General features: G+C 38.5%; 1 protein-coding gene across 12 annotated transcripts in view; it reads left to right on the forward strand.

Moving 5' to 3' along the window:
• The window catches only part of SYNE1 (spectrin repeat containing nuclear envelope protein 1), a 518,607-nt gene that overhangs the window by 398,176 nt on the left and 102,433 nt on the right, over window positions 1-17,998 (forward strand). For all 12 annotated transcript variants that reach the window (XM_029048032.2, XM_029048087.2, XM_029048053.2 and 9 more), the window contains 12 exons: window positions 164-346; window positions 934-1,083; window positions 2,179-2,355; window positions 2,916-3,071; window positions 6,229-6,384; window positions 7,230-7,400; window positions 8,886-9,019; window positions 9,723-9,927; window positions 10,582-10,764; window positions 11,413-11,559; window positions 15,011-15,165; window positions 16,629-16,776. In XM_029048032.2, coding sequence (XP_028903865.1) covers window positions 164-346; window positions 934-1,083; window positions 2,179-2,355; window positions 2,916-3,071; window positions 6,229-6,384; window positions 7,230-7,400; window positions 8,886-9,019; window positions 9,723-9,927; window positions 10,582-10,764; window positions 11,413-11,559; window positions 15,011-15,165; window positions 16,629-16,776 — 1,965 coding nt within the window. The remainder of the gene's footprint in view (window positions 1-163; window positions 347-933; window positions 1,084-2,178; window positions 2,356-2,915; window positions 3,072-6,228; window positions 6,385-7,229; window positions 7,401-8,885; window positions 9,020-9,722; window positions 9,928-10,581; window positions 10,765-11,412; window positions 11,560-15,010; window positions 15,166-16,628; window positions 16,777-17,998) is intronic.

Below are 17,998 nucleotides of genomic sequence, written 5' to 3' on the forward strand. Positions count from 1 at the left end.
AGTCATGTGTGTTATTTGTTTATACAAATAGACTACCAAGTACTATTGACCTGTGGATACCTAAATTGTTGCTGATAAAAAGTTAATATCTTTTTTTAGAGTCTATTATTTTAATTTGTTTTTAGTTGTTTAGAAGTGTTGTTTGAATTGATGACCCTTATAGGAATTTTCTAAAGAAGTTGATGCCAAGTCATCTCAGAAATCAGCTGTTTTGAGTACTGGAAACCAACTCCTTCGACTGAAAAAAGTGGATACTGCTGCACTGCGATCTGGGCTGTCCCAAATTGACAGCCAGTGGACGGAACTGCTTACTCATATTCCAGTTGTTCAGGAAAAACTGCACCAGGTAAGGAACCAGACTAACCTTTCTAGGACAAAGAAGTAGTTGCTCTGGGTTGGAGTTGGGGCCCGGGGAGTTGGGAAAAGGGATGATTCTATCATTGTAGCTCTATAGTCTTTGAAAAAATCACCTTTAATAAGATCAAACTGTTCCTGAGATTCAGTAGCGGAGATGAGTAGAATAGTGTTTGGCCAGAACTGCCAATATTTAGCAAGTGGCATTTGTTTTTTACTTTACTGAGGCTTAATAGCACACTGATTTTATTAAATGAAAATAAACTACAATATCTTTTGAGCCTTCTAAAAATAGTTTTAAACACTCTAAATGGAGATTAATAGCTACTTCATTGCTTCAGGTTGGGATATTATCTACCCCGTGCCCAAAAGAATTAAAGAACTTAAAATTCTGGGAGTGAGCCTGGGATGGTTTTCTTGTGGTATTATCCTGATGATTCTCAAGTTAAGGGGACTGAAATTCACAACTCCCTAAGGAAAAGTTAGTACATAAATCAATATTAGTGGTGTACTGTAAAGGTAGAGAAATTAGTTTAACCTTAAAAATTTGGTAACCTCCTCTAATTCCTACTTTAATAGCTCCAAATGGATAAATTGCCTTCTCGCCATGCTATTGCTGAAGTCATGAGTTGGATTTCTCTTATGGAAAGTGTTATTCAGCAGGATGAAGAAAACATTACAAATATAGTAGGCTACAAGGCAATTCATGAGTATCTGCAGAAGTATAAGGTAATCATTCTTGCTGGCTTTGAAATTATTTATTCTTGTAATTTGATCCATATATTTGGAAATAATTTACAAACTTTTGACACACAATATCCATCAGTGTTATTTTTGAGCACTTACAGTGTGCAGAACAGTGTACTAAGTTCCTGGGAAAGTATAATAGAGCAGAGTTGGTAGATACAATGCCTCCCCACAAGAAGCTTACAGGGAAAAAAATAGATTAGGGTTTGGGGAAATAGCATGTGAATATTTATACTGGTATTTTGAGGCTGGGTTGTTTCAAAGTGCTTAAGGGTACACAGCCAAGTGCTTAGAAGATACTGATGGGAGGGAAGATAGGGGAAATAAGAGGAGTAGTCTGAAAAAGGGGAGAGTGGTAGACTACAATTATTACCACAATTATTAGATGCGATCCCTGCATTCAAGGAGCTTACAGTCTAATGCAGTCACATCTGAAGCTTCCCATGGTTCTGAAATTTGTAGAGACTGTGTGCTGTCACTGCCTAAATTCCTGCTTAGTGGCAAGAGCACAGGCTTGGGAGTCAGAGGACATAGGTTCTAATCCTGAATCTGCCACTTGTGTGCTATGTGACCTTGTGCACGGCACTTTTCTATGCCTGTTACCTCATCTGTAAAATTAGGATTAAGACTGTGAACCCCAATTGTGTCCAACCTGATTACCTTGTATGTACCCCAGCACTTAGAACAGTGCCTGGCACATAGTAAGCACTTAATAAATACGATAATTATTATTATAACCTTGTATATGAGGTGCATTTGGGATGGAGGCCTTGGGTGTTGCAGTGGGAAATGGCAAGGTTTCCCAGTGATTTTGCTCTGCTAACCAGTGGAATGAAAGATTGTGAGTCACACAGACACAGCTCTGATGCCCCACAACCCAATTCTAATGATGGGTACTAGTAAGTACATAAGTGCTAGACAAACCTGATGGGTTTATGTGACTTGGGATGAGTGGAATCAGGGAAGGAAGAGCTGTGATAAGAAGCTGGGTCTCCCGATTCTCAAGCCCCACTGCCTTTCTGAGAGATAAATTCATCAGTATTTTCTTCGTGCTCTTTCTGTTTTCTCTTTTTTTAGGGTTTCAAGATTGACATAAATTGTAAGCAGTTGACTGTTGACTTTGTGAACCAATCAGTGCTACAGATCAGCAGTCAGGATGTGGAGAGTAAACGCAGTGATAAGACTGATTTTGCTGAGCAGCTTGGAACGATGAATAGACGCTGGCAGATTTTGCAGGGTTTGGTAACTGAAAAGGTAATCCAAATGGCCAGCAGCTGTTGATGTTCTTGTAAAAGCATCAATAACAGGTGCAAGTCAGTCAGGATCACCATTCCATGATCATTGCAGCTGTTAACAGCCACACAAACAGTCCTGAGTATGTGACTGTAACCTATTTCATAACACAACATCTTAAAGCAGATTTACATTTTTTCTTGCAATGTATTCTTACACTGCTGTTAATTCTGACTTTGTTTTCATCTTTGGGGTTTAAATATTAGAATATGCAGTTTGCAATCCAAACTGTTACCCAGCGATAATTTGCTTTCATACTTTTGCATTTATTTGACTTTGAATTTCACAAATTTTACAAAAGATAAAATTGTGAGTACACATTTTTTTATGGTATTAAGTACTTACTATGTGCCAAGCACTGTTTTGAGTGCTGGGGTGGATATGAGCAAATCAGGTCAGTCACAGTCCCTGCCCCACAGGAGGCTCAGTCTAAGCATTCTGAGAAAATATTGACCAAAGTACATAGCCCCTGGAATAAAAAATAGCTTTTTGTAGTGAAATTCTTCATGTATTTTCTGCAGATCCAGTTGCTGGAGGGTTTATTGGAATCTTGGACAGAATATGATAATAATGTGAAGTGTTTGAAAATCTGGTTTGAAACCCAAGAAAAGAGACTTAAGGAACACCACAGAATTGGAGATCAGGCTTCAGTCCAGAATACGTTGAAAGACTGTCAGGTAATATGATTGGAATACTCAAAGAATTTCTTCTGTGAACCTAAATCAAATCAAAATGAGATGCCTAATCCTTGCCAAAATTAATTTCACAACTTAAGCCATATTTTCATTAAATTCAAATGATTTATGTGTTTGGCTGTACTGGAATCGGAAGTTTCAAGTTCTGTGGAGAGGCCATAATTTTTAGTTACCACTCAATTGAGATGCATTTCTTTGAAAATAAGTAATGCAAAGAAAATAGACCACATCATTTAATTTGGTGTAACATGGCAGAACCAACAGTCTCCTCTTGGCACAATCTTAGTCCTCGTTAAGATTTATTTCTCTTCTTTCAAAAATACTTCCAGTGGGTCAGAACACTGGAGTCAGCTACCTAGATGTAGTGCTTTGATGTTAATTAAAATATGTAATCATTTTTCCAGACCATCATAAATTACCTTCATCTAAACTCATCCTGAAGCTAGTGCTTATGAATTAATAGGAGCTATTCATTATATGTTGTTAGATTTTGTTTTTTAAATGGCATATGTTAAGCACTTAGTATATGCCTGGCACTGTACTAAGCAGTGGGGTAAGTACTAGATAATCAGGTTGCACACAATCCATTTCCCACATGGGCCTCACAGTCTTAATCCCCATTTTACAGATGAGGTAACTGAGGCACAGAGAAGTGAAGTGACTTGCCCAAGGACACACAGCAGATGAGTGGCAGAGGTGGAAATAGAACCCAGACCTTCAGACCCCCAGGTCCATGCCCTTTCCACATATTACTTATATAAGAATATATTGGAAAATAAAATCCATTTCCCTTTCATTGCTCAAACCCAGAAATGACTTTGTAGTGAATTACATGGTTTTAATAATAATGATAACAGTGATATTTGTTAAGCACTTACTATGTCCTTTTAAACACAGGAGTGTTTACAAGCAAATGGGGTTGGACAGAGTCCCTGTCCCAAATGGAGCTCACAATCTCAATCCCCATTTTACAGATGAGATTACTGAGGCACAAAGAAGTGAAGTGACTTACCCAAGGTCACACAGCAGACATGTGGTGGAGCCAGGATTAGAATCCATGTCCTTCTGACACTCCAGACCCATGCCCTATGCCCCATGCCCCGTGGTATCCACTATACCATGCTGTTGTGCCGTAATATTTGTCTGGAATTTTGGGGGCAGGCTATAAGCAGGTATATCTAGACATAACTAGTACAACTGTTATAATAATAATAATAATAATGTTGGTATTTGTTAAGCGCTTACTATGTGCAGAGCACTGTTTTAAGTGCTGGGGTAGATACAGGGTAATCAGGATGTCCCACATGAGGCTCACAGTTAATCCCCATTTTGCAGATGAGGTAACTGAGGCACAGAGAAGTTAAGTGACTTGCCCACAGTCACACAGCTGACAAGTGGCAGACCTGGGATTCGAACTCATGACCTCTGACTCCCAAGTCCGTGCTCTTTCCACTGAGCCACGGTGATGAATAATATTACTCACATGACAGAAACTAGATAAACTCTTTGAACATTTTCAGCTTTTATAACTTTTATTTTAGCAACACAATTAAAAATATATTTTAGGTTATGTAGCTTTTTGTGAAAATGGGGGTAATGGTCAAGGTAAGCTTTTACTGCTCACTTTCTTTCAGTTGTGGTCTCCACTCAGTCATTTAGTTTGTTGTATTTCAAACATCAACATATTAACTTAATGACCCTGTAAATGCAGAGGAACAATGCTAATGTTTTTTGCATTAGAATATCCCTTTGAAATCTGGGTAGAGTCTTGCTAACCACAATGTAGCTTTGGAACTGTAGTACAACTTTATTTAATTCCTTGATGATTACATGGAACTATTTCATAGTAATGAATAATTTTGTCATTTAGTTTTGTTAATTTGTCACTTATAATAAATTGCAAATTATGGAATTTGTTAAGCACTTACTATGCGTCAAGCACTGTTCTAAATGCTGGAGTAGATAAAAGATAATCAGGTCAGACACAGTTCCTGGCCCATGTGGGGGTCATAGTCTAAGTATGAGAACAGACATTGAATCCCCATTTTATAATGAGGAAACTTAGCTACAGAGAAATTAAGTGACTTGCCCAAGGTCATAAAATGGGCAAGGGGCAGAGCTGGAATTAGAACCCAGATCCTCTGACTCCCAGGCCCAAGTTCTTTTCCACTAGGCCACAGTGCTCCTATGCACTCACTTCCCCTATTGAATATTTTTGTAAAAGTGTTGTTTTAAAACAGAAAAAATATAGCTATTGGGATTCATTTCCTACTTAATGGTAATTATGGTATCTGTTAAGCACTGCCTATGTGCCAAGCACTATTCGAAGTGCTGGGGTAAATACAAGGTAATCAGATTGTCCCACATGGGGCTCACAGTCTCAATCCCCATTTTGCAGATGAGGTAACTGAAGCACAGAGAAGTTAAATGACTTGCTCAAGGTCACACTGCAGACAAGAATCAGAACCGGGATTAGAACCCATGAGCTCTGACTCCCAAGCCCATGCTCTTGCCACTAGGCCATGCTGCGCCACTTGGCCACAGTGCTTCTATGTATTCACTTCCCCTGTTGAATGTTTTTGTAGAAGTGTTGTTTTAAAGCAGGAAAATATATAGGTGTTGGGATTCTGCTGAGAAGCGGCGTGGCTTCATGGAAATATCTCAGGCTCGGGAGTCAGAGGTTGTGGGTTCTAATCCCAGCTCCGCCGCTTATCAGCTATGTGACTTTGGACAAGTCACTTAACTTCTCTATGCCTCACTTACCTCATCTGTAAAATGGGATTAAGATTCTGAGCCCCATGTGGGACAACCTGGTTAGCTTGTATCTACCCCAGTGCTTAGAACAGTGCTTGGCACAGAGTAGTGCTTAACAAATACCAAAATAATAAGTATTAGTATTATTCATTTTCCACTAGGCCACAGTGCTCTTATGCAAATACTTCCCCTATTGAATATTTTTGTACAGTGTTGTTTTAAAGCTGGAAAAAATATAGTCTACTGGGATTCATTTTGAAAAATAAACATTCATCACTGTTAGATGTTTGTGTTAAAACATTTCAAATTTAATAGTGGAATGTGTTTTAGGGTTAGTTGTTTTTTCCCCAAGATATTTTCCTAACCCTACATGTTTATCTTTCAGGAACTTGAAGAGTTAATTAAAGCAAAGGAAAAGGAAATAGAGAAAGTAGAACAGAATGGACTTTCCCTGGTCCAGAACAAGAAAGAAGGAGCCTCTGCTATTGTCATAAATACCTTAGGAGAACTCAACCACTGCTGGGCAAATTTGGATCATCAGGTAATACTATTTGTATTAAAATTTGTAGTACCTGCATCCTCTTGTCTTTAAGGAACTTAACCAGCTCGCCAATCTTTTCTCTCACTATATTATATAGAAATAGCATGGCCTAGAGCAAACAGCCTGGGCCTGGGAGTCAGAAGACCTGGCTTCTAATCCTGACTCTGCCACTTGTCTGTTGTGTGACCTTGGACAAGTCACTTAAACTTCTCTGGGCCTAATTGCCCTAACTGTAAATTATATGATCAATATGATATATTGATATAGCATTGAAATACTGGGGTGTAAGGACACCATTAAAGTGATGCAGGCAAAGAGTCAAATAAATGGTAATATGGGGTATGGATATAACACATGGGGATTTCAAATATTGCCCTAAAATATATGTAAAATTTTAAATCTTCATGTTACTTCTAACAAATAATAGTAATATTAAACATTTTGCTCTTTCTACACCTTTTATAACTGCAAATCAAATGCACCCTTTATGAAAAAAGATACATTGTTACATAAATGAAATCCTGCTCACATTGTTCTTTTGACAAGGGCTTCATAGAGAGTCAAAGATTTGCCCTGACCTATACGAATACAGGGCTGAAAAATCTGAACACTCCATTGATCAAAGTAAATTTTAAAATTTATAATGTACTAACTTCAAAGTGGTTGAAACATATTTAAAACTTTATATTAATGGCCCATGATCATATTTCTGTGTAATGTGAAGTATATGCAATACTGGTCTTCAGTAGCAATAAATAATGTTTCAGTCCTACAACAATTGAACTTGTGCTATACATTTTAAAATTATGAATGGTTAAAAAGGCTTTCTGCTTTTTTTTTTAAAGGTTGCACAGTTAAAGATATTTTTACAGTCCATGCTTGATCAGTGGGGCATTTACAAAGTAGCTTATGATGAGTTGAATAGTTACCTGATGGAAGCCAGATATTCTCTGTCCCGTTTCCGTCTTCTCACTGGGTCCATGGAAGCTGTCAAAGTGCAAGTAGAAAACCTCCAGGTAAGGAATGGGCATTAGGCACAAGAGTGAAGTTACTTTAACAGCCCAGTAATCTTGGTCAAGATTTTTAAAATGTATTTTTTTATATATATTTTCTTTGCTGCTGAACCAAACATTTATGTTGCTGCAGGCCTGAGCTTGGATTTTGAATTTATTTATTTATATATCTTCATAAAATTTTCTCATAGTTTTCACTTCAGCCCTATTTAATATTTGGTATGTGTTTTGGATATGCATTTGGGCTATACTTGCTATTCTTTTTTCTTTGGCATCGTTTCATGACTCCCCTTTCTCTTTCTATCCTAGTTCCCCTTGTAATTATATGATATTAAATAAGCCAAAATGAAATAAAATAAAATGGGCAGAAATGTATTTTCAAGGGATATATGTCAGTGTCTTTGTCATTACACAGAAATGCCTTGGACAATATCCCATGACTTTGTCAAAACTGATTTTCTTGCTTGTTGCATATGAGTTGTTTGGCTAGACTATCAGCCCCCTGCCTATTTAGAATGTCAACGCATTTTTAGCTCCAGAATGGTCAACAGTACTAGGCATACATCATCTAGACTATAAGCTCCTTGTGGGGAGGGAATATGTCTGCCAAATTGTTGTGTTGTACTCTCCCAAGCACTTAATACTGTGCTTTGTGTGCAGTAAGCACAAGTAATACTACAGGTGATAAGTTTTGGGCTGCCTGTCTGACATGCAAAATGGCATACTAAACCTGGGTAGCTTGTAGGACATCACTTCACCAATAGAACCATGGGGAACAGGAGCCTCAGCTTGTATTTGTGGGCAGGGAATGTATCTGTTATATCATTATACTGTACTCTCCCAAGCATGCTGTGCACAAAGTAAGTGCTCAATAAATATGATTGACTGACTAACCTCTCATAAGAGCTCTGCCCTCATAATGTTGAGCAAGGTGAGGTGCTCAGCCTGAATAATGGTCTCGGCCCAACAGAACAGCAGGTCAGAAGTTGCTGCAGTGGGTGGGATCCATCAGTGTGTACTTACTATGGTTAGAGCACTATATTGAGCACTTAAGAGAGTACAATACAGTAGAGAAGGTGGACACGACCTCTGCCCACAAGCAGCTTACTGCCTAGAGAGGAAAGAAATACTCAGATGGAAGGGAGACCTTCCTCACACTGGTGGCTTAATAAAGTGGTTGGTAACTTTCTTAGTATTTTTCAGCCACTTCTACATTATAAGCTCCTTGAAGGCAGGAATTGCCTTTACTAACTTTATTGCACTTTCCCAAGTGCTTAGTAAGGTTCTTTACACAGGGTAAGTACTCAGTGAACACTTTTGATTAATTAGCCACTGACTGTTTTTTCCCATTTAGAACATTTTCTTTGTCTTGAATAGAAGATAGTTTTACAAAGTGTTAATGGGTTGAGCATACATTTTACTGGCTCTACAAAGTAAATACATTAGAACCCCTCATGTCATTGCTTCTGTTTTCCCACTTTATTTTAGGGCCTTCAAGATGAACTAGAAAATCAGGAGAACAGTTTACAGAAATTCGGCTCTGTGACCAATCAGCTATTAAAGGAATGTCACCCCCCAGTAACTGAAACTCTAACCAATATCCTGAAAGAAGTCAACATGAGGTATGCTGAAAGCTCATTTTAATGTTGACCTTTAGATCAGGTCATTTTATTGAAAGAAAAGACAATCTCCAGGATTTATAATTTGAATTTAATAGATAATATTGATAAATACTGATTTGCACTGTTTCAAAATGAGAAACAGCATAGCCTAGAGGAAAGAGCACAGGCCTGGGAATCTAATCCTGGATCCACCGACTGCTGTGTGATCTTGGGTGAGTAACTTAACTTCTCTGTGCCTCAATTACATCACCTGTAAAAGAGGGATTAACCATGAGTCCCATGTGGGACAAGGACTTAATTAGCTTGTATCTACCCATTGAGTGCCTGGGACATAGTAAGCACTTTACAAGTGCTATTACCATTAAAAAAAAAAAGAGTTCAAAAATAGTGGACACTTAAGGAGAATATTCATTTGGGTCTTAAAGCAATGCAAATGTATTAAAGGAGCCTTGACTAATATTCTTTTAGATATTTTGAATGATTTGTAAATCCCTACTGCAAATAATTTATTTTAGAAACAAACACCCCTCAAAAAATCTTGTCAGGCCTGCCTATTCTGAGATAATGTAGTGTAAATCGAAAAGCTAAATCACTTTGGTAGTGCCATTTAAAATAGTCAGTTGTTAGGATGGCATTCTCTAAAGTCTTCCAAAAATTCCCTACTATGTTAACCTACCTACATAGTCTTTGCTGCTCTTCTCAGGTGGAGTAACTTGCTAGAAGAGATTACAGAGCAGCTTCATTCCAGTAAAGCCTTATTCCAGCTGTGGCAGAGGTACAAAGACTACTATAAGCAGTGTGCTTCTACGATACTGCAGCACGAAGATCGAAGCAATGAGCTATTGAAGACAGCTACTAACAAGGATATTGCTGATGATGAAGTTGCTATTTGGATTCAAAATTGTAATGTATGTTCAATCAGTGGTTTTCCCCCAACACTACTCATAACAATCAGATCAAATGCTTTGTTTGCTACCTTTGGTTGATGTTAGAGGAATTCTACCAAACTCTATGGAGAATAGCAAGAAATGAGTGGGAGAAATTGCTCACAAAAGACCTTTTGTATCAAACGAAGGGGGCCCTTAACCTTGTTTTTTTCAAGGATATTTTTCCTCAGCTTGTAAAATTATGCATCAAAGGGTTGGTCTCTTAGGGCTATTTTCTTCGTTGATAAATTGCTTCTATCTGAATAATGTTACAAACCTCTTTAATTATCACAAGGAATATCACATTTAGTTGATTAGACTATTATTAAGTGGAGACCAATTTGCAGGAGGGGAATGGAGAGGAAGAGGATGGGACAAGTCCCAGCATTTTTGTAAAATGCAGTTTGGTTTTTCAGAGACTTTTTCCTGAGGAGCTGGGGTTCCAGGGAAAATTCTCAAGGAAATTCTCCTTACAAAATAAATTTTACTTTTCAAAACAAAAAAAAATGTTGTGGTTCCTTTCTAGAGCTTATGGAAAGAATCCACATCCTTGTTTTGTGGGAAATGAATTATGGGTCCTTTTGCATGTCTCACCATGAGTGTTTCTTAAGTCCCCAATGTTTTCATCCACTTTAGGAACTCCTAAAAAGCCAGAAGACAGTCCAAGATTCCCTGTTTGTCCTTCAAGAACTAGGAGATCAACTCAAGCAACAAGTGGATTCTTCTGCAGCCTCAGCCATCCAATCTGACCGATTGTCTTTGAGTCAACGCTTGTCAGCCTTAGAACAGGCTCTTAGCAGACAGCAAACTATGTTACAGGTGCAAAGATTTCAGTTGTATTCAGTGTTGTGGGTAATCGCTTTTACAAATGATCCATCATCCAAATGACTTGTAAATGAATAGGAAACTGATTCATCATTGAGGCAGTGCTTTAGCTTCAAAGCCTGCGGTCAAGCCAAAATTGTGTATACATTATTTGCCAAATCCCTAAATACCAGACAGACATTATATATATCTTTAAAGACTCTAATCCTAGAATTCTGAACTACAGTTTTATTTCTTATTTAGTGCCTTCTGCATGGCATTTTTGGACAGTCAGTAAAAATTGTTTTTCTAAACTATATATTATTTAATGGTATTTTCAGAGTAAGAAAGATTAAGATGCACTTGGGAACTGGATTGATTTCCTTTTCCAGATATGTCCTTCAAGCAACAAATGAATTGCACAGAGAGTGCTATAAATAACAATGTGTAAAAAGTATTTTAATGTTAGTATATTATCATAACATTATTTCAGAACACTGATACTAGGAAAAGAAAGAAATCATGAATTAAAGCGTGAATTTCATGATAGAGTTACAAGGAAATGTACTTTAAAGGAGCAGTAATGTCTGAATCAAATAGAGTTGAATGAAGAAATAAGTATTCTGTGGATCTAAATTTTGAGTGTTTTATTTTATGCAAAAGACTGGCGTTCTTGACTATGAGACATTTTCCAAGAGTCTGGATGGCCTGGAGGCTTGGATTGTGGAAGCTGAAGAAGTGTTAACAGAGCAGGACCCCAGCCACTCATCTGATCTCTCTGCAATTCAGGATAGGATGGAAGAACTTAAAGTAAGTGGCTGTTGCGAGTATTATTCCTGTTCTTCTATGGAGTGTGTATAAAATCAATATCATCATCAGTGGCATTTATTGAGCACTTACTGTGAGAAGAGCAGTTATTATTAAGTGCCATCAAGTTGTGTCTGATTCATAGCAAGTCCATGGATATACTTTCTTCAGAACGTCCTGTCCTCTGCCATAATCTGCAACCTTTCTAATGGTTCTTCCATTATCGTTATTATGGTCTCTATCTATCTAGCTGCTGGTCTGCCTCTTCCACGTTTCCCCTGGACTTTTCCTAGCATTAGTGTCATCTCCAGAGAATTAGTCCTCCTGATTATTTGTCCAAAATATGCTAATATAAGTCGAGTCATTTGGCCTTCTAAAAACCACTTTGGCTTAATTTGCTCTAAAATTCATTTGTTTGTCTTTCAGGCAGTCCATGGTATTTGCAAAAGCCTTCTCCAGTACCACATTTCAAAAGAATCGATGTTCTTTCTATCCTGTTTTTTTCACTGTCCAGCTTTCAGATCCGTATATTGTCACTGGAAGTACTGTAGAATTGACAATTTATATTTTTGTGGCAATCGTTACATCAGCACGTTTCATAACTATTTCCAGGCTCTTCATAGCTAATCTTCCTAACATTTAATCATTGGCGTATTTCTAGGCTATTTCCTTTATTATTGATTATAGAGCAGTTAGTCAATCATTTATTAAGCGCTTACTGTTTGCAGAGCACTGTACTAGAGTTGGTAGACACTTTTCTGGTAAAGTTTAAAGGTATGTCACACACACCTGCAAACTTCCCTATGTGAAGAACTTTGCTTCTTCCCCATCCAAACAGCCATCATCTGGTCCTGGCACTTGTCATATACTGACTAGACTGTCCTGGCACTTGTCATATACTGACTAGACTGTTGCATCAGCCTCTTACTGGTGCCTCTATCTACAGTCCCCTCTTCATTCCATACTCTTCATTCCATACTTCATTCCATACTCTGCTACCCAGATGGTTTTTCTCACTGAGCTGTGACCAATAGATCACAGCTTTCCCCCTTCTCAAAGCTCTCCTGAAATCGCCTCTCATCTAGGAGGCCTTCCCTAACTATTTTGAATCGCCTTGCTTTTATCCCTCATAATTGTCTTATAGCACTTCCGTACCAGTTACATACTTAAGTACTCACAAGTACGCTCAGTATTTTTGTATATGTATTGCATACCCTGTTACTCATTTATATGTACCCCCCTTTCCTTCTTCCTCCTTATCTATACTTTGTTTTCTGCTTCACTCCCCCACTAGACTGTAAGTTCCTTGAGCAGGGATAATATCCACAAATTCTGTTATACTCTCCCAAGCATGTAGTTACAGTAGCACATAGTAGGTAATCAAAAAAAAAAAGTAGTAAAGGTATCTGTTTAGCACCCATTGGGTACAGTGCACTGTACTAATGTAAAGTCCAAAAGGAGACACATTCCCTACCCTAAATAATCTTACATTATAATGGGAGAGACAGACATAAAAATATTTACAAATGGTATCATCAAAATGGATAAATTGACGGTTCAATCTATATACGTATATAACCAGGTACTTACAGGCATAAATAAATACGTAAGCACTTAGGGGTGGCCAATGAGTTAATGGTTGTTGGGAGTTAATCAGAGAAGGATCGTTGGAGGAGGTGACATTTTAGGAGGGCTTTGAAGTTGGGAAGGGTTGTGGAATCTCAGATTAGAAGAAGGAGAGAGGTCCAGACTGGTAGAATAGCATAAGTGAGGAAACAGAGGTGGGAAGGTCAAGATTGAAGATTAGGATGGGAAGTAACAAATTAATGCTACTTACTGATTATCAGTTACTATTATCCCTTCTGTATGGTTGTGAGTTATACCAAAGACATGTACCTTTTCAAATCATGGGAGGAGTTCCTTATCCGACTTTTGCTTTCTACCATTATGTGGAGCGCAGACAGATGTTTGATTTGAAGTGGTCCAGGGGTAAATGGCATTTCCACAATCCAGTAGCTCTACTCCTTCCAGGGCTACCAATGAAAACCTGTGATTTCTTGTCACTGTAAGGTGAATGAAGACCTTGATTCTATTTAGTTGCCATTGTTTTTACAAGATGTTCTTCCCCTTGACTCTATTTATTGCCATTGTTCTAGTCTGTCTGTCTCCCCCCATTAGACTGTAAGCCTGTCAAACGGCAGGGACTGTCTCTATCTGTTGCCGACTTGTTCATTCCAAGCGCTTAGTACAGTGCTCTGCACATAGTAAGCGCTCAATAAATACTATTGAATGAATGAACATTCTGTCAGCCATAAAAGCCTACAGATACAGTAAACAGGCTGTCGAAGCTGCCCTAATATTCTTCTAAACCAGACATAAGATCTAAGAGAAGCAGCATGGCCTAGTGGATACAGCACAGGCCTGGGAGTCAGAAGGTCATGGGTTCTAATCCCAGCTCCACCATGAGTCTGCTGTGTGGCCTTGGGCAAGTCACTTAACTTCTCTGTACCTCAGTTCCCTCAGTTTCTGTGAAGACCGTGAGCCTTATGTAGGAAAGGAACTTTGTCCAACCCGATTATCTTGTAACTACGCCAGTGCTTAGAAAAGTGCCTGGCACGGAGTGTTTAACAAATGTTATCATTATTTATTATTATCTTTATTGTTATTATATAGCTTCCCACTCCATCTTAGAGGGTCATATAGCTTTTTTTCCATGGGCATCTAGCTTTCACCAGCCGTAATACAATTTGAATTTCATATGGAACTCTCCCATGAGCGTTCATCCCAAAGGTTTCCCAGATTTTGAGGATTCAGCAAACTCTTCATTATTCATCATATTGGGGGACAAGAATGAAAGGAGAAATGATATCCATGGGTCTTTCTCTACTTTATTGTGGCCCATAGCTTCAGTCTCACCTGTCATGTGCTAATAAGTAGTAAAATCTACTTATTTGGGGGTTTCATCTTCTCCATTTCATCCTCTGGTGGAGTTCATTATAGGCAGTGACTATGTCTATCAACTCTCTTGTATTGCACTTTCCCAAGTGCTTAGTACAGTGCTCTGTCACTTGTCAGCTGTGTGACTGTGGGCAAGTCACTTAACTTCTCTGTGCCTCAGTTACCTCATCTGTAAAATGGGGATTAAGACTGTGAGCCTCACGTGGGTCAACCTGATTACCCTGTATTTACCCCAGCACTTAGAACAGTGCTCTGCACATAGTAAGCGCTTAACAAATACCAACATCTCTGCACACAGTATGAGTTCAGTAAATACTATTGATTGATTAATTACTAGTGAAATGAGGGCATCAAGATAGAAAAGGAAGAGAAGCAAGGAACCTGAAAAATGTAAAATCCAGACAATTGACCCTCAGATTGTTGAGGGTTAGTGCTGCATTTGCATAAGGCCTCACTTTACTGTCTATGATCCTAATCCTATGTTTGTTTGTTTCAGGGACAGATGTTAAAATTCAGTAGCATGGTTCCAGATTTGGATCGTCTAAATGAGCTGGGATACCGACTACCCCTGAGTGATAAGGAAATCAAAAGGATGCAGAATTTGAACAGACACTGGTCCCTCATCTCTTCTAACACCACAGAAAGATTCAGGTATAGTAGCCAAGAGTTTCCTTAGTTTTTGCATTGAGTGTCAGGAATTAGCAGGGTTTGAGGACAGGCGAAGCCCATGATACAACCATAACATGTTCTATAAGAACACACATTTATTGTCAATGGCTTTATTATGGAGTACGTTCTCCCAAAGGCTTACCTGCCACTTGTAGGGTTCCATTACAACATCAGCCTTAACATTATGGCTGGGTCCTAGGGAAAAATTAAAATCATACTGTAAATCCCTCCATGATGCCCCACCTTCCATCACTTATTCCCATCTCTTGTTCCTATAGCTTTCCTCCTCCCCGCTTTTCAGTCAGTCAGTGGCATTTGTTGAGCACTCTCTGTGTATATAGCTCTATACTAAGCGCTTGGGTGGGTACAATACAGCAGAGTTGGTAGACACATTCCCTGCCCAAAATGAGCTTACAGTCTTCCAAAGCCATATCTCTTCTCATTCATTCATTCATTCATATTTATTGAGCGCTTACTGTGTGCAGAACACTGTATTAAGTGCTTGGAAAGTACAGTTCTCCCCTGTTAGACCACTGTCATGCTCCAATATAGGAGTACCTCAGAGCATGGCGGTGCTATGTTCCTTGAAATCAATCAATAGTATTCATTGAGCACTAACTCTGTGCCTATCAATGAATACTATCTGTACTAGGCACAGAGTTAGTGCTCAATGAATACTATTGATTGTACTAGGCACTTTGTGTCAGTATTGTGGGCTGCATTTTTCCATAGACTTACATATAAATTGGTGTCACTTCCAAAACCATTGGAAATACTATTCCAAGCTCTAAATTAAGTATCACTGAACTATTGTTTAATCTTTAATTATATCAAAGCATAACATCACAGCATTAACTGAAGGGAATCTTTGCAAGAGATTGCAAAAGTTTTTTCTGGTGACTGGGATAATGGTTTTCCAAATGTAGTTGGAAGTGGGGAGACGATAATTCCTTCATCTGCTTTGGGGCAGCATCGTACAGTGATGCACTGGATTGTCAAAGTGTCCAAAATAATAGCCGTATCCATGAGTTGAATGTATCAAGGGGTGGCTATACAGGGAATAAGGTATTCAATCATATTGCCTGACTTTTCAGGTTGTATGTTTCACAGAGTTGGCTATAACCCCAGGGTTTGTCTGTATGTAGCTTTATGGGTTTGCACATTTGTCAGTATTTTTTTTTTTACCAGAAACGTAATGGAAATCAGAATTTTATAAGTGATTTTTTTTCTATTAGATAAAGAAGCAAAGATTTAAGTAATTCATAAATCCTTCCATTATGGCCAAACATATTCTCTTTTAATGTATTTTCTTAAAGCTGCAGAAATCCATAAATACTACTAAACCCTAAAAGGCATCTTGAGGTGGTAAAGGAAACAGTCACTTTGGTTTCACAAAATGCAGCTCTCTGTAAAGTAATAATAAAGTATTACTTATGCTCCTTCAGCAAATTGCAGTCATTCCTGCTGCAGCACCAGACGTTCCTGGAGAAATGTGAAACATGGATGGAGTTCTTGATTCAGACAGAACAGAAGTTGGCGGTGGAAATTTCTGGCAATTTCCAGCATCTTTTAGAACAGCAGAGGGCACATGAGGCAAGTAGTATCAATAAGATGGTTTATATTGAGAGTTCAGAGCTCTTTGGAAGAATGAAAGGGAAGCAGAGTGGGAATGAAATGGAAGCAGAGTGACCTAGTGCAAAGAGCATGGGCCTGGGAGTCAAAGGACTTGGATTCCAAACCCAGCTCTGTTGTTTGCCTGCTGTGTAACCTTGGGCAAGCATTTAATGTCTCTGAGCCTCAGATTCCTCAACCTTAAAATGGGGATTCAGTACCTGTTCTTCCTCCTATTTAGCCTGTGAGCCCCGTTTGTGACAGGACCTATGTCTGATTGAATTAACTTGTATCTCCCCCAGAATCATTTATAACAGTGCTTGATACATGGTAACATTTTAACAAATACCATTAAAAAAAAAAAAGGGTGTGGATCATCTTGTCTTCTATCCAATGCATATTTACATCTGTGGTCTAGTCAAATTTATGTTTCAGGCCTCTAATCCATGCAGTGGTCTAGTTCAATCCCACATCCCTGATTCCTGGGATATATATTGAGGAATAGAGGAATCACCCATGGCCCTAAAATATATTTGAAAAAAGGAGAATAACACAAAATGCTATTTGTGTCTAAGTTAACATTCTAAATTTCTTTAGAAAATTTAGTGTTTGAAGTTCTCCATGCCAATTCTTTATTCCTCAAATGGATATCAAGCAATAAATGATATTTATTGAACACTTACTATATGCAGATCACAGTACTAAGCACTTGGGAGAATACAGAGCACCAGAATTGGTAGACAGGTTCCCTGCCCACAATGAGATTACAATCTAGAGTTATATACATATGTGGTTGTATCTAGGTCTTTATGTTCAGGAGCACACTAAGACTTATTTTTCCCATGATGAATAAGTAGTGTGTCCTAGTAGAGAGATTGTGAACTAATCCTGGTTCTGCCAATTACCTGCTCTCACTTAGCTGCTCTGTGCCTCAGTTTCCTCATCTGCAAAATGGGGATTCAATATCTGTTCTCCTTCCTACTTAGACTGTGAGCCCCATGCGGGACAGGGAGTGTGTTCGACCTGATTACCTTGTAAGAATAATAATGATAATGTTGGTATTTGTTAAGCGCTTACTCTGTGCAGAGCACTGTTCTAAGCGCTGGGGTAGATACAGGGTAATCAGATTGTCCCACGTAAGGCTCACAGTTAATCCCCATTTTACAGATGAGGTAACTGAGGCCCAGAGAAGTTAACTGACTTG

This window comes from Ornithorhynchus anatinus, chromosome 2 (genome assembly GCF_004115215.2).
Source record: "Ornithorhynchus anatinus isolate Pmale09 chromosome 2, mOrnAna1.pri.v4, whole genome shotgun sequence".
Lineage (NCBI taxonomy): Eukaryota > Metazoa > Chordata > Mammalia > Monotremata > Ornithorhynchidae > Ornithorhynchus > Ornithorhynchus anatinus.